The 26,113-nt window shown below is 36.8% G+C and overlaps 1 protein-coding gene across 3 annotated transcripts in view; it reads right to left on the bottom strand.

The window, feature by feature from the left end:
* Positions 1 to 26,113, bottom strand: part of LOC147864341 (uncharacterized) — a 50,018-nt gene that overhangs the window by 3,995 nt on the left and 19,910 nt on the right. For all 3 annotated transcript variants that reach the window (XR_015529840.1, XM_087320100.1, XM_087320101.1), the window contains exons 25-54: positions 23,360 to 23,598; positions 23,090 to 23,282; positions 22,646 to 22,954; positions 22,470 to 22,536; positions 22,149 to 22,291; positions 21,672 to 22,003; positions 21,378 to 21,599; positions 21,129 to 21,287; positions 20,874 to 21,051; positions 19,351 to 19,644; positions 16,316 to 16,561; positions 16,069 to 16,236; positions 15,688 to 15,834; positions 15,501 to 15,602; positions 15,311 to 15,415; positions 14,109 to 14,242; positions 13,388 to 13,511; positions 10,288 to 10,446; positions 10,046 to 10,192; positions 9,822 to 9,940; positions 6,564 to 6,771; positions 6,196 to 6,468; positions 4,147 to 4,335; positions 3,830 to 3,934; positions 1,192 to 1,611; positions 968 to 1,112; positions 592 to 839; positions 388 to 504; positions 182 to 265; positions 21 to 104 (exon numbers count right to left, since the gene is read on the bottom strand). Coding sequence is in view for 2 of the 3 variants with exons in the window: in XM_087320100.1 (XP_087176226.1) it covers positions 21 to 104; positions 182 to 265; positions 388 to 504; positions 592 to 839; positions 968 to 1,112; positions 1,192 to 1,611; positions 3,830 to 3,934; positions 4,147 to 4,335; positions 6,196 to 6,468; positions 6,564 to 6,771; positions 9,822 to 9,940; positions 10,046 to 10,192; positions 10,288 to 10,446; positions 13,388 to 13,511; positions 14,109 to 14,242; positions 15,311 to 15,415; positions 15,501 to 15,602; positions 15,688 to 15,834; positions 16,069 to 16,236; positions 16,316 to 16,561; positions 19,351 to 19,644; positions 20,874 to 21,051; positions 21,129 to 21,287; positions 21,378 to 21,599; positions 21,672 to 22,003; positions 22,149 to 22,291; positions 22,470 to 22,536; positions 22,646 to 22,954; positions 23,090 to 23,282; positions 23,360 to 23,598 (5,460 nt within the window). In the remaining variant the exon portion in view is untranslated. The remainder of the gene's footprint in view (positions 1 to 20; positions 105 to 181; positions 266 to 387; positions 505 to 591; positions 840 to 967; positions 1,113 to 1,191; positions 1,612 to 3,829; positions 3,935 to 4,146; positions 4,336 to 6,195; positions 6,469 to 6,563; positions 6,772 to 9,821; positions 9,941 to 10,045; positions 10,193 to 10,287; positions 10,447 to 13,387; positions 13,512 to 14,108; positions 14,243 to 15,310; positions 15,416 to 15,500; positions 15,603 to 15,687; positions 15,835 to 16,068; positions 16,237 to 16,315; positions 16,562 to 19,350; positions 19,645 to 20,873; positions 21,052 to 21,128; positions 21,288 to 21,377; positions 21,600 to 21,671; positions 22,004 to 22,148; positions 22,292 to 22,469; positions 22,537 to 22,645; positions 22,955 to 23,089; positions 23,283 to 23,359; positions 23,599 to 26,113) is intronic.

The following is a 26,113-nucleotide window of genomic DNA, read 5'->3' as shown; positions in this document are numbered from 1 at the left end:
GCTTTGCTCTAGAAACATACCTTGTCTGATCTCAAACACCGGAGTATCAACATTTTCTGAAATTTATCAAGATCAAAATTCCATGGCATTGGAAGTTTCTCCAGCTGCCAAACAGAATTATCATAAGATTTGAGTAGTGTAGTACAGGAAAAAATACTACAGCTCTGAATTTTTTTCTTACATGTGGCTCTTGACTGTCAAATATCACACACCAATCTTTTGGTTGCTTTTGAATGCTTTCATCCAGTCCGTGGAAGTTTTTCAGCTGTTATCAAACATTTCCCACAGTTATTTTGGAAGATTGACTAATGACATGTTCTTGGATATTGATGCTGTTGTATATAACTTCACATGAACAGCTATAATCAATGTATCTAAATCACAAACCTTTGAGAGACGATATAGTTCATTCCAAGATTTTTCAGTCAGCCAACCCAAATCTTTTTGTGGGGGTTTTGCTGGTTGCTTTTCAAGAGCTACCCCCCCAGTGATAAAAAAGCTGAGCTGAAATTATAGCACCAGATACAGCATAAAAATAAATTACACCATGGCTTGAACAAGAATGCTTTCTTAATAATTATATACCCTCACCTCTTCCAAGTTGATTTCGCCCTTGTCCACTTGTATTTTTAGTGACATTGCAAAAGCAAAGAGAATCTTGTCTTTCTCAAAAAGTGATTGAGACACATTACAGAATAATGAGTAGGTAAAATAATCATTAAGACTCTTGATACGGACATCAAGATCAATAGACTTTTCACTCTTCTCAATTGAGTTTCCAAACAAGTTTATAAACCATGGCAATGAGTACTGATACATTGGTTCAATATTTGCCATATCTGTAAAATATATAGTTGCACAGACATGATAAAAATGGCTGTATTTGTAACTTGATAAGCAGAGTTGAAACTCTAAACAAAAATCATAAAACAAATATGTTATCATTGATATTTTTAGTTATAATTACCTGATACACAAAAGAAGAGATTTGCTGCATGTCTGGCAGCTGGCTTATAACCGTTCCTCGCCTCATCAATTCTTACTCCAGTATCTTCTGCAATCTTTTGCTTTCTAGAAATGTCTTCAGCAAGAAGTTTGGATTGTGAAAGGACCTGTAAAAACAGAACGTCCTCTTTGAAGTATCTATTGATTTTTTCTATGACCAAATTAGTAGATTTGTGAAACGCTGACCTGTATTCCAGTCTCATCCTCCAGAATATTTCCTTCCTGTGATAGAACAGCTAGTGTTTTATCTTCAATCTCCTTCAATTGTCTCTGATTGTTGGCACCTTGAACTATAAGTTGATTTTTCTGTTCCTCCAGATCAGGTCTTTCTATTGCAACGGAGATTCCCAAAAGCTGGTCAAACAGACCTTCTAAAGTGATCATAAAATTGATTAAATTGACTTTGGCGGAAAGCTCAGGGCTGTAATGAGGATTTCTCAGCTTGGTGGTTATATAGAGTCGGAAGTGCGGAGAATATTCCAGCACACTGTCACCTAATCGTATACATAGTGTTCCACTTTGCTTAAATGTTTGTTGCAGTAATATAGGATCGAGTGATGGATCAAGTTCAGTTCCAACATTCTCCAAGAGAACTGGTTTCCCAAACTGCACATAGTGAAAGTCAGTCAGCAATCAGAACCAAACTGCAAGACGGAAACAACATCATCAATATTAATAACCCTGTTAAAAAATATCACTAGCCCAAACAATTCAATGAACATCTGCTTGCCCTTAGTACAGTAGTTATATAATGATATCTACATCATTTTATATTTCATGCCTATGAAAATAGGTATCGCCCATTCATGATATTTGTGATGGAAAATATGCTTTAATATATATTTACCATTTATCTCTCAGGGATAGAAGGGTTGGCATATACATACAATCCTACACATGACTATGCATATCATTTACAGGGTGTTGGTTCTCCCGACAGAAGGCTGTCTATACGCAATGTTTTTGTGGATATGCAGCCCTTGGTGCCCTTTATAGACAATGCACACATATAGAATTCTAAAGATTGTGATGGTTTCATACATTTGTAGCATGAAATCTATGGGATAGAATAGAATTGGAAAGATCTTCTGTCTCAATGATCACCAATATAATAAGGTGAAAAACACTGGCACTTCATAATATAATATGGGTGCACAGGAAGCAGTCCCAATAGAGACTGTGGCACTATTACAATCAGTGATCGATATTAAAAGGATTTGAGAGATTTCAATCACATGTAATAAATATCACTCAACTTAAACTTGGGAGCTGCATTTCTTAAGGATGAGTTATTGGATATTGCAACCTACCTTGACAGCTCATTATACCCTACCGTCAATGGGAATAATACCAACTACAAAAAAAGTTGGAAAAAATAACAATTTAGGATTGGCTGTTTACTGGATTTCAACACACTCACATTCACATTAGTCAATTGGTGAATAAGTTCTTTGCATATATGTGATGCATAATAGTCAAATGTTTTTCTCTCATTTACAGCCATATTTCTTGAAAAATGGATCTCACTATATATTCTGTTTTCTTTATGAGAATGTGCTTCTTCAGAAGAGGTTTCTGAAGATATTTTGATTTTTATGAACTTGGTTACCTTAATGAATACTCCACTATAATTCCTCCCTCTCATTCTCTCTTTATCTCGAAGTTCCTTTCCACAGACATAGATTGAGGTCTTTATAGTGGTTGGTTTGATGAATGGCTACACGTAGGCAGAGTACCGAAGGCTTGAAAATATGCTTAGAAGATGCATAACAAGCAGTTACAAATATCAGGACTAGATCAATCTCCAGGACATTGACTTCAGAAGGTTATTCTGGTTTGCTCAATGAGTTACATGTCTGGTTCAGGAGGGGAGTTTGGCTCAGGATCCATTCTCATTGGTCATAGCAGAACATGCGCAGATGCATCCCCACACACTCACATACACATGTGAGCATGGGTGCATACACGGTTACCTGCTCACCGGCCGGCACACAGGCGGGTCAAGAAATGTTATGTACGTTGCCTATAACATACATCAGCAATAAGTTTCAATGTTGCATAGGTTAGTGTTGAGACACATGGGCGCTATCAGATGGTTAGGTCACTATTCCTTCATAAACAGAATTCCAGACCATGTCTTTCAGTACAATCAGGGGATGAATTTCTTAATGCATTGCAATTCACAATGTGTTCTACACCATTTAATACTCATACATGTAACTGACACATCTTTTATCAGTAGACAACAATTAAATTAATATCACAAACTTTATCAGGGAGATAGAATACATTGCAGTTTAATTGAGATAAGAGAAGCAATATACACATGTCGTAACTTTTTAGGTGAGATGTACCACCTTTCATGCAATATCATAATCAGGTTGCTTAATGTATAGTAATTCATTTTTATTATCACCTTCTACTGTCAGTTATCCATTTATACAAGATACAGAGTTATTTCTGCACTTATTATTATTGTCTCTGTGTCTGTTTCCACTTAAATTGAGATTGATCTTATAATCAAGTTGGCTTAAGTTTGTCAATGCCACACCTATATTGCTGTATAATGTTCATATACAATAATAGCTTATCTATTTTTAGGGCCGCATTATTTTAAGTTCATTCATTATCATTAATTAAGGTTGTCAGCACCAATGACAACAGCTATGTTACTGCATTTGTTTTTTTGTATAAAAGATAGTGTTGCAAAATCTTTGTGCATTTTGACAAAGATGTCACACAGCACAAACTTGCAAAAATGTATCAAGTAAAGATAATTAGTCTTTAAGAGTTTAAATAAAAGAAATAGAAACAAGAACAGAACCTGGATGCCAATCTCAAGTTTCCTTAGGAAGTCCGAATCAATGAGTTTCGTGACAAGAAGACCATTGCTGGCTTCCATATTCTTGATCCATTTATTTGCTTGACCCTGTAAAGCCAAATTCGAGTATCCTTGTTAACATTGACAACCATTTGATATAAGATCCAAATTAGATCAGTATTATTCAGTTAGTGACTTCAATGCATTACAGAGCAGACTTGACTAGTATATATGTTAATCCAAGCAATTAACTAAGAAATAATAATGTGTGTAGCCCTGCATCAACATGAGAGGAAGGGAAATGAATTCTGATGTAATACCTGTGGGTCTATCATAAGTGGCCATCGCCGTGCTGTTGATATCATAACTCCATTGTCTACTGAACTCTGATCTCTTGGTAAACCAAAAATATTCCATGCTCGAATACTGACTGGGTTTGCTAATACAGCACTCAGTTCAAACTCAGCAGAACAAGGTAAACACTTCTCCTTTAAATGCGAAAACCAATTCTGCAGAGTATGAAATATTAGCTTAGAAGCTGATTGTCAGGCTCCACTGGTCCTTTGGTGAGACTATATAATATAAATCCATGGATCTCTAGTAAACACTACACCAAACCTCTCTGCTCATAGAATTCCATGACTAGGTAGATGGGTCCACTTCCCTCCCTAATGTGGGAGTGCATGTTTCCTCGAATCTCATTAAACTGTGCAGCAGCATATCTAGTGCTCTAGAGACTCAGTTGTCTGGTATTATTAACATATCCTTTGCTCTAGGGTTAAACCCTACATCTACCTATCTTTTTCCCCAGCAGATGTCATCTGTATCCATTTAAGTGGGCCTTAGGATACATCCATCACATGGTAAGTGTAAAAATGGGCCTTATAGCGGATCCTGTAGGTACCACATTTTAAGATACAATCTCTCATTTGGTCTCATAGGCCTATTTGGCCACTTAAGGGTGGCTAATATCTCTTTCTTTCTTACTGCATAAAAGATGAAAAATGACATTGGTCACAATGTCCAAGATCATGATGTATTGGTTGTCAACACTTTATCTATGCTGTAACACCTTGGCCCTGCTACTTGCACACATCTTTTATAGAATTATGTGTGAAGGTTCCCCTACTACCAGAATAAAGCATATCATTGTACAGATCTTCAAGAACAGAGATCTCATGATACCAAGCAACCATAGGTTTATCATGATTCTGATCAGTGACCAATATTCAATGGATTTTGCTAGCCCCAAAGCAAAGGTACTCAAAACTAACACCTATGTCACCAAAACAACTGGTTGAACATGGAGATAATCATTATTGGTATGAAGTGCAGGAATGGTTCCAATCACATGAAACAAATAAGCACTTAATGTTTGGAACTTAGAAAGAACATGGCTCAAGAATACATGTGCACAATGGGAATAGCTATTGCCCAACCCGACCATATGGGTTGATAAGGTGTCAATGTAGGAAACCATCGATGATTAGGACATAGTATTTAGGAAAGAGGGAAAGTAGGATAATAGAATTGACTAGTCAAGTCGACTAGAAGAATATTCTGTGAGCAAGTTAAGATGTACTAAGTCTTGAAGTATGTGCCATTGACTTTAAGATAAGTACCATCTAGCACTAGTTTGTATCTAGGGAGCTGGGTCATGTTAAATCACAAGTCAGTTGACAGAAAAGGAATATCCCCACTACTATCAACTGACTTGCACATTTAATGTGACATTGAGACCAAACAGAGACAAAACTTAAGGTGTAATATCTTGTTTGGTCCTGTAGGCCATTTTGGCCTCTTAAAATGTGTCTGTGACTATTATCAGTCCCCACTAATTTTGTTGTCAACTAGTCCAAATTCCATCTAAGCTTTAAGGTGTGAGCGCATGGGTGGACTATCATTGGGAGCTACTCTCACATGTAGTAGAAAGTTTGTTTTCAGATATACATCTATGTGATTGTCACTCTGTATGCCTATCTAATCTATCTCAATATTTCGAACAGTTTCAGTCTATATAAGGTCACAATCATAATTGCATTGCTAATTAGACTCTTTAGTACCTTTATTTATATATTTTGGTTGTTCTGAAAGATGGGACAACAGTTTAACACATAATCTCACATTTGATCTCATAGGCCATCTGGCCTCTCAAAAGACGTTACCATATACATTCTTTCTTTCTATGTCTCTCACAAGATTGTTAAAAATTTCAATAAAAATTTCGCATTAGATTTATGCTCAAAGAATTGGCCTTAAATATTATCTTAACTATTTAGTCATCAACTTCAAAAAAGTCCAGTCATATGGTGATTGGTGGTATTTTAAGGTCAAAACATGCCATATATGAGATGAAGAATGCTACTTACTTTGAGGCATTGGTCGCGAAAACTGGGAGTAAAGACTCCTAAGTAGGTAATAGCTCCTGCACCAAGTAAGATATCTCCAGTCAATTTAACATAAAGCTTTCCAAAAGCCTCAGCTTGTAATGTCCACCTTGCCCTTTCACCACCAAGACCAGACATGAGCTGGTTTGCACGGTCAATCTTCTTCTCACATAAATCAGCTTCATCCTGAACAGCCTTCTTTTTATCTTGTGCTTCATACAGTTGATTGCTAAGCTCTGCAAGTCTGTCTTCAACCTGAAATGCAGTGTATGGTAAGTTCTATGGACAAAGGATGAGGTATGATCAAGATAGGAGGCCAAAATTGAGACAAAATAGACCTAAACGCTCACCTTTTTGAGAGCAGCTTGCTTGATTAAAAGGGCTTCCATGACTTCATTATATTCTGCTTCTGCTATCCTGAGGGCCTCTTTCTTTGGGGCTACAACCTTTGCTACTCTGTCATATGCTTCCATTGCAATAATCCAAGAACACAGACCATAAGCTGCCTTAGAAACAGAGAGTATCTTAGTTGGTTCCATCTCAGGGTTTGCAAGATACCTGAAAAAGGAAAGCATGGAATTAATGAACGAACTTTAAAAACAGGTATACTCATAATCACTGCTTAGAACATCCATCTATGAGGTATTCGATAGAAAATTCTCCACATGGTAATTGAATAATTGTGATTAGCAATATATTCATGGAAATCTTCCTTTCAAAGAAAATAACCAATTACATGACAATTCTGCTTCCAATTATATTCCTACTTATGATTGGTATACGAGCCTTCTCCTAATGATCAATAGCTATCAATCTCCAATGACATCAAATATATGGAAGCCCAAGCATGCTGATAGATAAACCCCTAGGAACTCAACAAAAATCCCTGTGATACGCCCATCCCAGATGTGCATTTGCAATACACATTGTTATTCCTACATCTTGCAGAAACACATTCTCATGCTGAAGACCAAATCTATTTTCAGCAATGGTTCAAGTCACACGGCATAAGCATAAATGAACCATCCCCGTTCCAATATAGCTTGGACTCTCCCCATCTAAACATGAACAAAGTGGAAAAGAATAGAACAATTCGAAATGATATTATTAACTTGGAAAACAAGATAACATAGATCAGCCCCAAAATATCACTTGGTATGATGATGGCCTACTAGAAGACTCACTCTTTACACACGTTGGAGGATGGATTCATCATCACGCCAACTTATATATACATACATCTATCCTATGTGCTGAACACTGTCATTGGACAGCTGCAAACTTCATCAAATCAGTTAGAAATTGAGGTAGGCAGATATGCACGAATACCTCTAGCAGAAAGAATTTGCCATTGTGTCATTAGAGAGTTGAATATGAAGAACACTATGTTTGTCACTGTAGTGTTTTTTATTAAATAAGAGGGACATACCATTGCCTCTTTAAACAGGATTTAGCTCAGTATGCAAAGTAATGGAATATGAGGATCAATGGTGTTTGGGACTTTTCTTGTTAGAACTCAAGAGACATAAGAAGATGTTGTTGAAGGACAACAATACAGCCACACACGCTCATCAAAGAACAATCAGAACTTTCTTTAGCCCCATCACTTCTCATGCAACAAGTCAATTAAGTACTAGACAAATGGGCTCCCAGCAAGGACATAACAAAGGGTTTACAATAGATCAGGCAATAGGAATTTGTCATGCACATAGGCCCTGGCCTCATGAACCACGACCTCACCACCCTTTTCATTGACAGATAAAGGCTTTAACTCCTGCTATTGCAGGTGCTTCCCTCACTTTGGATACCCTCCATTTTGGATCTACCTATGCAATAGATTCTTTAGTCTCTATTTATCTTATTTACTTTTTTTACTTAGTACTATTTATTTATTTAGATTTGTTCTCAAAGAAAGAAAGATATATTAACGTCTTTTAAGAGGCCAAAATGGCCTATAAGACCAGAGATTACATCTTAAGTGTTGTCTCGTCTTTGAGAACAACAAATCAAAATAAGATAATATTACTCTGTAAATCAAGAAATGAGAGGCAACACTTGCGATGTAATCTCTTGTTTGGTCTTATCGGCCATTTTGACATCTTAAAAGACGTTAATGTATCTTTCTTTATCCAATCAATGACATTTATCCAACGTCTTTGGGAGCTCCCTAAACGAAGGTACCCAAGGTTGGCACTTATGTCGTCAAGACAACTGGCTAAAAATAGAGACATTCATTGTTGGTATGCTGAAATGCCGCAATGGTTCGAGTCACATGGCATGAGTATAGATGCACTACCCCCATTCCAATATAGCTTGAACTGTGCCCATCTAAATATGACCAAAGTGGAAAAGAATAGAGTGATCCAAACTAATATTATTGGAAAACAAGATAACATGGATCAGCCCCAAAATATCACTTGGTAAGAAGATGGCCCACCATAAGACACATTTCTTACACACATTGGAGGATGGATTCATCATCAGGCCACCTTATATGGACATATATCTATCCTATGCATTGTGCAGTGTGATAGGGTAGTTGCGAACTTCATCACATCAATTACAGATTGAGGTAAGCAGATATACACGAATACCTCTAGAAGAAAGAATTTGCCAATTGTGTCATTAAGGAGTGGAATCCGAAGAACAGTATGTTTGTCACTGTAGTGTCTTTTATGAAATCAGAGGGAGATACCATTACCTCTTTAAACAAGGCTTTGGCCCGCTATGCAAGGTAATGGAATATGAGGACCAACGGTGCCTAGGACTTTTCTTGCTAGAGCTCAAGAGACATCGGGAAAAGTTGTTAAAGAATACAACCATACAAGCTCATCCACAAAGAATAATCACAACTTTCTTTAACCCCATCACTCCTAATGCTACAAGTCAATCAAGGGATATACAAATGGGCTCCTGACCAAGACATAATGAACGGGTTACAATTGATCGAGCAATAGCAATTTGTCGTGCACGTAGGCCCCGGCCCCATGGACCACGACCTCAGCATCCTTGTCATCGACAGATAAAAGCCATTATGTCCCGCCATCGCGGGTGCTTCACTTGCTTCGGAGACCTCTCCATTTTGGATCGGCCTATGCTAGTGATCTTTCGAAGACAAAAGTTACAACATATCTAACTTGAGAATCTCACATGTGCCGAAAACCAGATTTTCTCGTCTCTTTTTATCTTATTTAATTTTATATTTACTGAGTAATACTTATTTTATTTTGATTTGTTGTTCTCTAAGACGAGACAACACTTAAGATGTAATCTCTTGTTTGGTCTTATAGGCCATTTTGGCCTCTTAAAAGACGTTAATATATCTTTCTTTCTTCAGAGGGTAACAATTAGAGTTCTGTTGATCAGGAACCAAACCTGATTTGTTTGGCTGTTCATGACTAAATATATGCAAGATAGGATTCAAGAAGCGAGATTTAAAACCAATTATTTTTTCGTCAACATAAACAATCGAAATATTTGTTAGGTCTTGTAGATCGTTCTTTCTTTCTAAATAAAATGAGGTCTCTAGAACTAAAGATAATAAAGAGATATAACCTAAAATTATGAGACAATCAAGTGACATTAAAGGACAAGAACCAAGACAATACGGTTTGATTTTTTGAATGGTGGCTGCTGGTATATTGTCCTTATCGAATTCGCGAAGACTCTTCAGGAATTCTGCATCAGCCAACATCTTTTTGCTGCTTTCCCAATAATCATCTACCATCTAATATTAATAGCAATAATATGAGTGACATGAAATTATAGATATCTATATGATACATTGGCTGATTACTAATTTAATCTGATTGAACTTCCAAAGTCATGGTACCTTCCCACTCCCTGATGGATCCTTCATACGTGTAGGCTTAATGCCCTTCATTATGCATACAGCTTCAATAACTAATTTGACTGGTCCAGGTGGACTCTTCATTCCTTTAAGCTCTGATATGTCTGCTTTGGTGAGAGTATCTAGGGCCTAGTATTTTACATTGAGGCCAGATTGTTTTAAGAGAATCTGAAAATTAGAAGTACAAAACAAACTTAAATAAGTCTCTGTAGAGAGGCCAAAACCTTTAAAGCTGCCAACAACATGGGCAAAGCTTCCTCCAGTTCTGCTTCAGTCTCCTCTTTGATGGACTTTGCAGCTTCTGCCTTCACAGATGCTGCTGCCTCCTCCACTAAAACAACTTCACGAACTTTATTTGCTGCAGCTGTTTCTTCATCTATGACCTGTGAAAACTCAAACATTAGATCCTACCACTAATAACCAAATAGAGTAAAACCATGAGAAATGTTAATCACACTTTACTCTTGAACCAATTATTGATTCATTCTTCCTGAATGGTTGTACAGGTTGTACCATAACAACTTCCCCAAAAAACTCAAAAAATTTAAAAGCTTGGTTATTCTCATTTCTTTCAAACGAAACTATAAGGAAATCAGTTCTCATGGGATCCAAACTCATGACCTTAGTCACTCTTGCTAGATTTTATAGCCTCATTTCTTTTGAATGAGACTACAAATACTGATTCCAGAAAATCTGTTTCTAGATATTGTTTTTCAATGGGTTTCAGCACTGTTTTGTGCAACAGTTAAAAGCAACCAATGGTGGCATTATCTTTGACATGGGCAGAATTCAAAGCGGCTGGTGAGGGATCCTGGCTCAGAAGAATAATTATGGATGTGACGGTTCAGATGGGGAAGGCTACGGTACAGAGGTGTGACAATCAGAGTTGCATGCCCATTATACGGAATCCGGTGTTTCATGCACATACTAAACACATGGAGATTTAGTAGCACTATGTCCGGGAGCTTGAGTACTCTCCAACATCAAAGAATGTTGCAGAAATCTTCGCAAAGGCGCTTGGAGCAGAACAGCTACAGAGTTGGCACAATTCCAACTTAACTCATTGGGGTTGACTATGGAGGGGGGGTGTTAGATATAATCAATGATTAACCCAAACTTGTTAGTTTATCCCAACATGTATTCTTAGAGTACACATGTTGTGATAGCACACAAAATGAGGAGTTGCTATTGTGCAACTCGACCATATGGGTCGATGAGGTGTCATGAAGTAGGAAAGAATGTATTCAAAAAGAAAGAAAGATATATTAATGTCTTTTAAGAGGCCAAATGGCCTATAAGACCAAACAAGAGATTGCATCTTAACTGTTGTCTCATCTTAGAGAACAACAAATCAACAAATCAAAATAAAATAAATATTACTCAGTAAATATAATAGTAAATAAGATAACAAGAGATGAGGGAATCTGGTTTTCGCTACATGTGAGATTTTCAAGTTAGGTATATTGTAACTTTTGTCTTCAAAAGATCTCTAGCATAGGTCGTTCCAGAGTGGAGAGGTTTCGAAAGTGACAGAAGCACCTACGATGACAAGGGTGCTGAGTTTGTGGTCCATGGGGCCAGGGTCTTCAGGCATGACAAATTGCTATTGCCCGATCAATTGTAACCCCTTTGTTATGTCCTGGTCGGGAGGCCATTTGTGTATCCCTTGATTGACTCGTAGCATTAGGAGTGATGGGCTAAAGAAAGTTGTGATTTTCCTTTATGGATGAGCTTGTGTGGCTGTATTATTGTCCTTCAACAACTTTTCCCTATGTCTCTTGAGTTCTAGCAAGAAAAGTCCTAGGCACTGCTATTCCATTACCTTGAGTAGTGGGCCAAACCCTTGTTTAAAGAGGCAATGGTATCTCCCTCTGATTTCATAAAAGACACTACAATGACAAACATAGTGTTCTTCGGATTCCACTCCTTGATGAAATAATTGGCAAATTCTTCCTTCTAGAGGTATTCGTGTATATTTGCCTACCTCAATCTCTAATTGTGGTGATGAAGTTCGCAACTGGCCTATCACACTGTGTAGCGCACAGGATAGATGTATGTCCATATAAGGTGGCCTGATGATGAATCCATCATCTGATGTGTGTAAGAAGTGTGTCTTATAGTGGGCCATCTTCGTACCAAGTGATATTTTGGGGCTGATCCATGTTATCTTGTTTCCAAGTTAATAATATAAGTTCGGATCACACTTTGGTCATATTTAAATGGGGAGAGTCCTAGCTATATTGGAACAGGGGTAGTGCATTTATACTCATGCCATGTGACTCGAACCATTGCGGCATTTCAGCATACCAACAATGAATGTCTCCATTTTCAGCCAGTTGTCTTCATGACATAAGAGCCAACCTTGGGTACCTTCGTTTAGGGAGCTCCCAAAGACGTTGGATACATGTCACTGATTGGAACAATGCCTTGGTGATTATAGGTGTTGCTCCCATATCAGCCCGGATTATATCATGGGACATTGATGCTTTGCTCCTTATCATGCGGGCAATCATTGACACTAGTGGTCTCTCTAAATCTTTCCAATGATTTGCGTTGTTAAGACTCGGTCCCCACATTTCTACCCCATAGAGAAGAGTTGGTGGGACAAGTGTCTCAAATAAGCACAGGTTAGTTCGTGGCTCTTAGAACTGCAAATATGCACATTGTCTCTCAAACGCACCAAGGGCTGCATATCCACGAGAAAGTTAGGCCCTGTAAATGTTACATCTAGGTATGTGTAGCAGCGTGTGTATTCCACCTTTTCCTCTCCCAAGAAGAATTCTGGTTCTGATCTTGTTGCCAATGCTTGAGTGGTGTTAAACACCATCACTATAGTTTTATCCATGTTTATTGACAAACCTTTGTCCGTACAAAATAGTTTTTAGGTATTTAGATGTCTTTGTAGTCTCTCAGGAGAGTCAGAAATCAGCACATCATCATCAGGGTATAGTAATATTTGTATAGCTATACCTGCTAGGTGTGCTCCCGAACCCTCAAATCTCTCTATGTAATGTCATACCTCATCTATACAGAGACCGAAGAGAGTGGGTGATAGTGGGCATCCTTGCTTTACTCCAATTGTGCTAGAAGAAAATTCTCAATTGGCAGGTTAAGATGTACTTAGTCTTGAAGTATGTGCAATTTACTTCAAGATAAGTACTATCGAGAACTAGCTTGTATCTAGGGTAAATGACAAGTTAGTTGACAGAAAAGGAATATCTCATCTTAAGTTATTAATGAATACTTCCACAAGTTATTATTCTATCAATTTATTCTGTATAAATGGGTAAAATAAATTTATTCTTCCTTCATTCGATTGCCTACCTTGAGAAGTTCATTCACTTCATTTGTTGACTGAACCAGCTTTGGTTGAAGTTTCGCAAGGTCTTCTTGCATTATCGTTACTTCTTTTGACGAATTTTCAAGCTTAAGCAAGCCTGTCTCATATCTATATTCACAAGAAAATTAATATAGAAACTTCTAAAAGATTACAAGGATGAAAAAACACAAGGATAACAGTATAGCCGCATTCAAGTTATTTCAGATTTTCTACTTGTACTGGGTTGTGGACATGTTGCTTTCTGAAGAGCATGACAACCATCCCAAGTATTGATCACAAGCTCACTATTATCTCATGAAAAACACAAGAAAAACAGTGCATCCCCATTCGAGTTAATTTCAGATTTTCTCCTATACCAAATCGTGATATCTTTTGTATTGTGTTGTGGATATGTCTGCTTTCTGAAGAGCATGACAACTATCCTAACGATTGATAACCAAAGGGAGATAATCCGATAAACACAATGATTTAACTCTTCTACTGAAATGAGGAAAATCAATACTGACAATATGAGGATAAATGAAAGGCTATTTCCACACCTCAAGGAAAGCTTATAGTTAAGAGGCTAAGGACTACTTAAATAATAACATAAAAATAGTCAGAATGAAAATGGGTCCAAAATAAAATAAAATATGTGATATAAAAATGAAAGTTAACAAAATAGATTTAAGGTGTACAAAGTTCACTCAATTAACAGGAGCAAACCTTTGTTTTTGGCCAAGTACTTCAACCTGTTTCTTTTCAAGCAATGTTGTGTATGCTGCGATGAGCTCAAGGAAGCTTGTTGGTGTAACATAGCAATAGCGACGCATAGTATTGAAGTACTGCACTGCTAGATCCTACATATGGCAAATTTTATACACCCGCAAGGCTACCTTAATAGCAGTCGTTTGAAAGTAGAATTAGTGGCAACACATAAAGATCACAACCCTTTTGTTACAAATTAGTATAGTCACATGCTTTTAGAAAACAGGCTTACATCAACTGTGCCATAAATCCTTTAGATTCCTCATGTGGCTTAACTCAGGAATAAAAAACTTTCTACTGGCTAAAAAAGAGAAGGTGCCCCTAGTGATAGAAGATACTATGGAAAGGATCCCACCAAGGTTACTGAGAGAGTCAGGTATGAGAAATCAATGTGGGGGTATATCAGTATAATTGTACAGAAATATATTCATTTATATCTTCACTCTTTTCGCACTCATTAACTGAGGCCCACATTTATGGATTTTCTTTATAACTAGGACGAACATGGCCTATTACAAGTTCCTATTCTTACATATGTTCCCAGATGGTTTCAAGTATATGGAGACACATATCACATGCCCTCTGTACAGTAATTGCTGTTAGGGCAGGTCTAGAGACTTTTCTTTTGTTACTCACGTTGATGATTCAAAGCAAACAGTTCGGTTTAACAGGTTTCATAGGCCATTCTGGACTTTTCAAAACATTATTGTATCATTCTTTCATTCTTTCTTCTTTCTAGAGAAATAGCATTCACATGTGGAGCTTCCTAAAGGTCTGTATGATGAGCATATGGGTTAGATCTAGGCACAAGATTCGACATCATGTTTCTCATATTTCTACTCTTCAATGACATCGCTATCTTATTCTAAGGACAGTGATGCACTAACTTATCACTAGAATATGTAGTTGTATGACACGGTCTTGATCACTGCATCCAACATGAAATATTGAAGGTTTGTGCATTATCCTGGCACCTCATTTGAGTTTTTTGTTTTGGAAACCAAGCTCTAACAAGAAATTTCTTTTCCTTTCCTTTTAAGAATACTTAGATGTTATCAAATATACCAAACCTATTGGAATGAGCTAATTCTAGAACAGTAGTAACATTTCCGTTTAAGAATACTAGACTATTAATCAAGATATGATTCCAAGATATGAACCTGAATAGACATATGAAAGTAGACTGATATATCGACAATATTGGGTATCAACTTCTGGTCTACATTGACATCCGCCAAGAAACGAGTTGCAACAGATTTTAATGCCTAATAAAAATAGTTATCAAATGAGAACAAGTAAAATAAAGTACACAACAAAAGGAATGTTTGTTTTGCAGGCAAACAAGGGCACCTCAACAGGCCAGCTACTAAACCAATCGATAGTGCAGCAATTAACCAAGGATGGGAATTTCCTTAGACGGTCCCGAAATGCATCCCCAACTGGACTAAATGCCTGCATTTAGTGAAACAAATGTGTTCAACAAGAAAGCATTATGATATGCAGAGTTCTGCAACTCTAATAAATCATGGAGAAATACCAGTGCAATTCTAAGGTTTTTACTGCATTCATCCACAAAATAACCATACAAATCAGCATGTGATCCATCTCTTTTGACTTTTTTTGCCCGGGGGCGAACAGTTTCACAGATTGCTACTATATCAGCTGAATCAAAAAGGTTTGGAACCTAAATTCAAAATAACATGATGTGACATCAATGTTAGCTAGTTGTTCAAGAGTTTTGGCAGAACTGCAAAAAACAAATGACTATAGTATTATTAAAACGCGCACACACCATAGAAGTATAGACTAGAAGAGGTTAATGAAAATAGGCATAGTAAAAATCTATACACACACATGAAATACTTCATAGAAATGAGTGTTCCTTCTATTTCCCTTTCATTTATTGTAGAAAGGATACCTCTCCTGTGTTTAGAAGAGAGTTGATATCCTCAACGAAGCCTTCTAGCTTAATTTGTGTGTCTGCGAATAGAAACATAGTCGGTTTATCCAATTCACCAGCCTTTCGTAACATCTTTCCAAGATCTTCTCTCCATTCTGACATGCTATAGTTCTTTGCTATTTCTACCTGTTATTATCAATAAATGACATTTGCAAACATGTATATTTAAAAAAACTGCAAGAACTTTAATTGAACATTTACTCACTTGAAAAACCTCAAAACCTTGAATAAAGGCAGCAAGCCTAGCTAAGCTCTGCCTTCCACTCCCACCAACACCAACAAGCAATGCATTTCCACCTGGCTGTTTTATTACTCTGCATATCCGTGATATATGATGGACAGCAAATTGAAACAAAACAAGGTTCATTTGTTTGCTTGTAACTGCATTGTAATCTTCCAGATAGTTTTGAATAATTTTCATCAACCCCTCCTCATCTGTAATTTCATCATACTGAAATGGAAAAAAATATAAATTTCAAAATACATTGGATGATAGAAAGAAAGAAAGAAAGATATATTAACGTCTTTTAAGAGGCCAAAATGGCCTATAAGACCAAATAAGAGATTACATCTTAAGTGTTGTCTCGTCTTTGAGAACAAATCAAAATAAAATAAATATTACACAGTAAATATAAAAGTAAATAACATCAAAAGAAAAGAAATGAGGGAATCTGGTTTTTGGCACATGTGATTAAACAAGATTAAACAAGAGATTACATCTTAAAATGTCTTTGAGAATGAACGAAAAATCCAAATAACTAAAATAGGATTCTAAAGAATCTAGATATCTAAGAACTTGACATTTTCTACTTATACATATTGTTCTTCAAATTCTACCCCCCGATAGACATAGATTTGGAAGCACACCTCCATATCGAAATTTTTTAATTGATGTGACATTTTATGCTGAAACGCAACAATGGTTCGAGTCACATGGCATGAGCATAAATGCACTACCCCCATTCCAATATAGCTTGGACTCTCCCCATCTAAATATGACCAAAGTGGAAAAGAATAGAGTGATCCGAACTGATATTATTAGCTTGGAAAACAAGATAACATGGATCAGCCCCAAAATATCCCTTGGTAAGAAGATGACCCACTATAAGACACACTTCTTACACACATCGGAGGATGGATTCATCATCAGGCCACCTTATATGGACATACATCTATCCTATGCGCTGCGCAGTGTGATAGGGCAGCTAAGAACTTCATCACATCAGTTACAGAATGAGGTCTAGAAGAAAGAATTTGCCAATTGTGTCATCAAGGAGTGGAATCTGAAGAACAATATGTTTATCAATGTAGTGTTATTTATGAAATCAGAAGGAGATACCATTGCCTCTTTAAACAAGGCTTTGGCGCGCTATGCAAGGTAATGGAATATGGGGACCAACGGTGCCTAGGACTTTTCTTGCTAGAACTCAAGAGCAATAGCGAAAAGTTGTTGAAGAATACAGCCACACAAGCTCATCCATAAAGAACAATCACATCTTTATTTAGCCCTATCACTCCTACTAATGCTACAAGTCAATCAAGGGATACGCAAATGGGCTCCCAACTAGGACATAACAAAGGGGTTACAATTGATCGAGCAATAGCAATTTGTCGTGCACGTAGGCCCGGCCCCATGGACGACGACCTCAGCACCATTGTCATCGACAGATAAAGACCATTATCTCCTACCATCGCAGGTCCTTCCCTTGCTTCGGAGACCTTTCCATTTTGGATTGAACTATCCTAGAGGTCTTTTAAAGACAAAAGTTCCAATATATCTAACTTGAGAATCTCACATGTGCTGATAACCAGATTTTCTCGTCTGTTTTTATTTTATTTACTTTTATATCTACTGAGGAATTTTTATTTTTATTTGTTGTTCTCAAAGATGAGACAAGACTTAAGATGTAATCTCTTGTTTGGTGTTATAGGCCATTTTGGCTTCTTAAAAGACATTAATATATCTTTCTTTCTTTCTGGATTTACCTATGCTAGAGATCTTTCGAAGACAAATGTTGCAATATGTCTAACTTGAGAAGCTCACATGTACCGAAAACCAGATTCCCTCGTCTATTTTTATCTTATTTACTTTTATATTTACTGAGTACTACTTATTCTATTTTGATTTGTTGTTCTCAAAGACGAGACAACACTTCAGATGTAATCTCTTGTTTGGTCTTATAGGCCATTTTGGTCTCTTAAAAGACGTTAATATATCTTTCTTCTTTCTTTCTTTCTATGTCTCTTGAGTTCTAGCAAGAACATTCCCAAACACCATTAATTGTTGTATTACGTTTAGCAATGCCTTGTTCAAATAGGCAACGGTATCTATCTCTTATTTCATATAAAAAACAACACTGAAAACATAGTGGTCTTTGTTCTGAGATTCTTGGCATCTTCTTGTGGGCTTCCTTTTTCTGCCCAACCAACCACTTGTACCTGCAACGCAAGAGCTTTCCTCTTGGTTTCTTCAACTAAAGATCATCATCTACACACAATTGACCAAAGGAGTTCTATATACAAGTTCTCAAGGGACTGCCACATTAAATGTGTTGGTGGAATCTAATTAAGATATCCACTCGAGTACGATTCTATCTCAAGAATATGTGATATTCTTTGACCACATTTACACTTGACACTACACGGATTACAATAAAGTGTGCTCATGCAATTTTTCACACATTGTGCTTCTCTTCATAAGCACATGTTCACACGAGTTGAGCTTGATTCTCAACATGTGTATCTGCCTAAGAAGACTTCATAATACATCAATCCCGCAACGTGTAAAAAAGAGTGATTTTTCCTATCAAGAGATGTTGTGGGGTTGATCCAGGATCTTCCATCATCCAATTTAATGAAATCAGCTCAGGCCACACTATTTTTGTTCTACTTTAGATATGTTCAAGTGTGGAAAATCCAAACTATATTGAAGTGGAGATATTGTATTTTACATATGCCATGCGACAGGAACCATTTTTGAATTTGAATACACCAAAATTAATTGCATGTTTTTGAAAATAATTGAGACTGAAGGTCTCTACAAACCTATCCTGTTATATGCCCTATGCTGGGACAAAAGACATTTATAGAAAATTTCAATTGAAATTTATATTAACATCGTTTATTTATGTGACCATGATAAAACAGCAGTGTATTTGTACAAATAATCAAGGTCACACTGGTAAGGAAGTCTTGCAGAAAATTTATCCTATATTTACATTATTTTATGCAAGATATTACCTGTGCAGGGTCTGCTCCAGGAATCATAAAGTCTCCAGCAACAAGATACTTTAAAATGCTTGGACTTGTATCCCCTTTTTTTATCTCGGAATGTGAAAACCCTGCAAAAACTTTGCCAAACCTTTCTTTGAAATGCTTTTCTAGCATTTCAGCAATGACATCACACAACCATATTCGATCTTTTTCATTTATTAGTCGATCGTAAAAAACTCGGAGGCACTCATGCACCCATAAACGAATTATTTTATATTGGTTGTCTATCTCTGCTGGTGCAAACTGCAATCCCAGGAAGACCTAAAAGCAATATAAAATGTAAAATTAAGTTTGATGAATTGAAGGAATAAATCAGAAATGTTGAATTACATTCCATAGGAAGCCTATTTTAAAATATCCATTTAAACAAGTAACACGGTTTGAGGTAGCCTGAAAACAATTCAACTGGACTGGAAATTTGTTACAGTAACACTTTATATTTGTACACAAAAGGGCCTAAGATACTGAGTCACGATTATATCAATGCAATTGAAATGAATGTTTTGGCAATAAAATAATACACGGATGAATTATGTAGAGATAAAATAACACAGGACATTCTAGTATGTATTGCAATTAGAACCACACTCGGCAGAATTCCGAACAAATAATTTAGTTTCTTCTTTCTTGTTCCTTTCTATATGTGCTCATGCCATCATGTTGAATTCTTACTCTCTAGAGGGACCGCAAAGACATCTTGACCGCAAATAATCTCTTGTTTGGTCTAATAGGCGTTTTTGGTCTCTTAAAAGACGTTAATATATCTTTTTTCTTTTTCTTTCTTCTCTTTGGGGTATAGAAAGTTGGTGACATAACTACCCCATTCCAACAGATCATGGATCAATATCCAACATATTTGGGAGATTGCAATGCAAAGGTACTAAAAGTTGGCACTTATATTATCAAAATAGCAGGTAGAAACTTGGTGTAAACACACTACCCCATTCCAATATAACTTGGATTTTCCTCATCTGAACATCACCATTGCCTCTTCAAGCATGGTTTCAGGCCAGTCTGCAGGATTAATGAAGAGACAGGGAGAGAAGGAAAACAATGCAACATCAAAAGCTCATCGACAAGGAACCATCGAAAGTTTCTTTAGCTCCATTACTCATGCTACAATTAATCAAGGGCTAAATGTGTAGAATATCAACAACATTTAGAAGGGGTTATAATAGATTGAGCGTAATGATTTTTCATGTACATACTTCGGACTAGGCACCAAATTCTTACTTCGGAGAACTTTGCATCTTTGATTGTCCCATGTTGGAGAACATTTGAAGGCAGAAATTTCACTCAATCGAATCTCAGAAATTGATGCCTAGCTAACTACTATTTCATTTAATTAAGTTTTGTTTTTTCTTGTTATTCTGAATGTCAAGACAACATTTTCATATGTAATCTCTTATCCTCATTTGAATTCATAGGCCATTTTGGACTTGTAAAAGACAATGGATCATCAAGGTTAATGCCTTTTATGAGGGATATACCTTGCCAAGATCTCGGAGATTAAATGTGTAGTGTGATTTTTCAGGTGTCGGCAAGAGTTCTCGTTGAACTATTTGGTATATTTCAAGGGTAGCAGCAACCATAGGAATCCTTAATTTCAAGGTATTTTGAGAATAGTGCGCTCTCTTCATCCAGAAGTCAACAAGGGTTGAGAAGATCCTACAAAATACAATTTGGAAATAGAGAAAACTGTCTGCGTAAAAGAAACCATGTTTTTGTATATGAAAATTACCTACCTGGACAAGGTTGTATCAGAAAATGGTGTGATACAAACAACATTGAAATGACGGAGATATCGATTTGTAACTGTATTTTTCCCACCACCTGGTGGGGCCATCGCTGCCATAAACTGAATGTCTTCAATTTGTCGAAATTGAAGGTTACCCCGATCATACCTATGATTCCATTCCAAATAATATTATCAATAATTTGTACTGTTCTAAAGAAAATTAAATCTGTTCAGTTTTACGACTGCTGACACTAACCAACCCTGGTGATCCATCCATTGTCTTAACAACTCAATAGGAGGTTGTGCTCCATACTTCTCCAATGCTGGCATACTCAAATCATCAACAAATATAACAGATTTTTTTCCCTTCTGTGGCCCAAACACTCCTTGCTTTCTTTTCACTAGTTTCCCATCAATTATATCCTGAGTTTGGTTGGCACTCGTCTGAGCTGAGAAATTGAAGAATACTGACTGATACCTGTGCAAATATCAAAACAATTCAGCAATCTATCCTAAGGAATCAGATGACTCGTCATAGTAAGATGTTTACTTGGATGGATCAAGCTTCACAAGATACTGTTTGACACAGACACTTTTACCCGTCCCTGTTGGTCCAACAAGCAGAAGTGGTTCATCATGGATTACTAGAGCGTCTATCAGATATGAGTATCTGGTGCTGTCAGGAGTTGGTACAAGAATCTTATAAAACTCAGCATCACTTGGTAGTGCAACATCCTCAATCAAATCCAACCATGTACCCCACTTGCCACGATCCTTTTTGAAAACAAAATCATAAACCAATTTGCCATCTGGAAATGGAGAAGCTACTTTACGAGCTGGAGCAGTAATGTATGCTCTGTATTCTTCAGGCGGTTGATTGGCCTGAACCAATGCATGCTTAGTACATACTACTAAATTAAAGATAGAATTAGTATGAGCAAATAAAATATTCAGCATACCAGGGATATTTCCTACTTAATGTGCATACAACTGAATGTAAATTTGCAAAGATCTGTTATTAACTCACAATAAGCTTTCGCAGAAGAAGATCAAACTTGATTCTGTCAGAGTTATCTATACAAGCTCCAACAGACCAGACTACAGCAAAAAGGAATATGCAGTCAATCCAGGATACTTTCACGTTTGCATCTATCTTCTCCGAGGAAACTTCTGGACAGCCAAAATAAGTGGATTATACCATAAACGTTTTTGGAAGGAAGTAAATTATTTCAAGTGCTTGATGATCTTAGTAATGAAATGTATTCAGATATAAAACATATTTACAAAAAATTCTGAATTACATGTAAAGTGACTAGAAAGAAAATAATCAAGGCTTCTATAATCATACTTTCAGTTAGCTCTGGGCTTAATAGGCAAAGTATGATTCGCAGCATGCTTTGCACTAGATTTTGTTCCTAAGGACAAACAAGACCTCATGTCAGCTGCTAAAAAAGAGACTTAATATGGTATAATCCTGATCATTACTATAATTCAAAGATAATAGATATTTTAATGTGATCATACCTGCATAGGCATCATGAGCTTGCAATGTTTACGAACACAATGCAAACACGGTGGCAATAACCAATCACATAGATTCACTATCTGATCACAATATTTTCCTGATAATGTCTCTGGAAGAGATGCACTCCAAGATTCCAAGATAGGTCGCCAGCCAATAGCTAGAGGCTCAACATAAACCATTCCGCAACGTGATACAGTCGCAGGTGATGCAACTGCTAGGTCTTGAACCTCAAATATCAAATTCATTGTTGTTGACATTTGAATAATTTCCCCACTCATGAGGCAAAGCTTTTTATTGTCATCTAAAACCTGATCAAACATGACACATATTCACCATTTAACATTTGTTGGATGCCTTCTTTTAACATGATATATAGTTATGCAAAATTAACCAGAGTACAGGAAATGCCTTCTTTTTCACACAATATTAAAAGCATTTATTACCGTGTTCATGTTCTCTATCCAGATTGCATCTACAGGACCATCAAATACAAGCCACTTTCTTTCAGGACTTGGATCTGATGCCTGACTCCTGAACAGTCTCGCTAACACACCATCTGTCCATTCATGAGACACAGCATCAAATTGACCATATAACTGGCCCATTGTTATTGATTTTGGGTTCAGCACATCAAACCTGCATATGCAAGTGAATGGAAAAGGATTAAAGGGCATCATGTAATTCATCTAGACAATGTAGCAACCAATACTTACTTTGTTTTTGTTTCTAGGCCCTTGGCAGAAAGATCAGTCAATACACCTGCAAGAACTCTATACATACTGGTTTTTGCTCCAAAAGAATACCCTACTAACATGAGTCCATGTCGTACAACAATCATTTCATAAAGTTCGAGAACTTTTGTGATGAATGTATCAACTGCTATCAGACCCAGTTTCTCACAATTTGATTTTATAGCAGTTATAAAAGCCTCATAATCAGGTTTTGGTAAAACCTGCAAATGAACAAGTCAGTGTTTAAGACTAGATAATAACAGTAGGTTGATTACAGCATTCAAAAAATCTATCAACGAAACTCAGGAAATCAAATGAACATGTAAAACAATATATCAAGAAGCCATACATGAAACATAAATAAAATGGCTGACCATTTAAACCAAGAAAGAAAGATATATTAAAGCGTTTTTAGAGGGCAAAATAGCCTAGAAGATCAAAACACAGATTACATCTCAAAATGTTGTCTCATCTTTGAGAAGAACAAATAAATGAAAATTAACATAGAAGTGAATAGAGAATCCCAAATTGAGTTGGTCAAACAAGCACAATTTAGTTCATGGGTACCAAAATTACAGAGCTGTCTTTCAAGGGCACATAAATGTTGCATATAGCTGTGAAAGTTGAGCACAGGCAGACTTTTGTATGGAGAACCAAGGACCTATAAATGTTACCTGTAAATATGAGTAGGATAATATGTATGTCACCTCTTCCTCTCCAAAGAACAGTTGTGGTTCTGATCTCATTGCCTATGCTTGATTGGTGTTAAACACCACCACTTAGAGAATGAAGAGAGTACCTACTTGGAATACAAGGGTTTTTATCGCTGCTGAACTTAGTACAGTTTCCGGAAATCCACAGAGCAACAATAGATTTTCCTTTTATGCTTTCTTAGCTCAGAAACCTGCCTGTCACAATAGTTTTATAGTGCTCAAAGTGTTAATATGTGACCCGAAGTTGTGAACCCCTTCAGAAACATGCCAGTTCAGCTGAATGACAGGCATTATTCCGATCAGTCAACTCCAGCCAATGGCTTTGAAAGCACCCTAAATGAAGGTACTCAAGGTTGGCACTAATGTCATCAAAACAACTTGTTAGACATGGAGACATTCATTGTTGATATGCTCAAATGCAACAATTGTTCATGTCACAGGGCATAAGCGTAAATGACTACCCTATTCCAATATATCTTGGATTGTCCCCATCTAATATGACCGAAGTGGAAAATAATAGAATGATTTGACCTGATATTATTAACTTGGAAAACAAAATAACATGGATCAGCCCCAAAATATCACTTGGGATATGGACATACATCTATCCTATGCACTGCACAGTGTCATAGGGTGGTTGCGAACTTCACTACATCAGTTAGAGATTTGAGGAAGGCAGATATGCAAGGATACCTCTAGAAGAAAGAATTTGCCAATTGTGTCATCAAGGAGTGGAATCTGAAGAACATTATGTTTGTCAGTGTAGTGGTTTTTATCAAATAAGAGGGAGACACCATTGCATCTTTAAATAAGCCTTTGGCTCATTAAGCAAGGTAATGGAATATGAGGACCAAAGGTGTTTGGGGTTTTTCTTGCTAGAACTCAGGAGACACAAGGAAAAGTTGTTGAAGGACAATAATACAGCCACACAAGTTCATCAACAAAGAACAATCACAGTTTTCTTTAGCCCCATCACTATTACTCATGCTACAAGGCAATCAAATGTTGAAGGACATTGCAAAGGGGTTACAATAGATCATGCAATCACAATTTGTAGTGCATGTAGATCTCGTGGACCACACCACCCTCATCATTGACAAATAAAGGCCATTATCTCCTGCAATTGCAGGTGCTTTCCTCGCTTCAGAGACCTGTCCATTCTGGATCGACCTAAGCTAGAAATCTTTTGAAAACAAAAATTACAATATATCTGACTTAGTCTGGCACCCACTTTCATTTCCTTCTAGATGAACCTATGCTAGAGATCTTCCGAAGACAAAAATGATGATATATCTGATATGAGAATCTTACATGTATACATGATAAGATTCTTTAGGCATGTCTTATTCTATTTCTATTTACGTTTTTCCTTAGTTACATTTAGTTTGGCTTGCTATTCTCAAATATGTGACAACATTTTACGATGTAATCTCTTGTTTGGTCCTATAAGGCATTTTCGCCTCTGAAGATGTTGATGTATCTTTCTTTCTTTTTCTATGTGGGGTTTTCCATATATCTGCCTCATCTACACTTAAGATTTTGAACTTAGAGAGACCAAAAATTCTGCTTTCGAAACATCTCCAACATGGGTTGCTCCAAGATAGAGAGATCTCCAGAGTGAGGGAGATGATAATGGGTTTTATTTGTTGTTAAGTATCTTGGAGACATTTAGAGTAACCCCTTTCTTAGCATGTTGATCAAACCCTACTTATGTAGTCCTTGATTTGAGAACGAGTGATGGAGCTAATGAAAATTGTTATTTTTCTTTGTTCATAGAGCTGTTGTGGTTGTATTGTTGTTCTGTAACTTCTCTTATGTCTTTGGCATTCTAGAAAGCACAAATCCAAGAACCATTAGTCTTTTATCCATTGCTTTGTCTAGTGGGCCAAAGCCTTGTTTGAATAGGAAGCAGTATGAAAAACGCACACTAGCAGACGTTGTTATTCCAATTCCACCCTCCAATGGCATAATTTGCAAGTCCATTCTTCCATCGTTTTGCATGCATATCTACCTATCTAAATTC

This window comes from Azolla caroliniana, unplaced genomic scaffold, assembly GCF_043228905.1.
Source record: "Azolla caroliniana isolate FFs.n. ecotype wild unplaced genomic scaffold, voAzoCaro1.0.p SCAF_5, whole genome shotgun sequence".
In the NCBI taxonomy this organism is placed as follows: Eukaryota; Viridiplantae; Streptophyta; class Polypodiopsida; order Salviniales; family Salviniaceae; genus Azolla; species Azolla caroliniana.
Note: the sequence above shows the minus strand (reverse complement) of the source record. Positions and strands in the feature narration are given on the sequence as shown.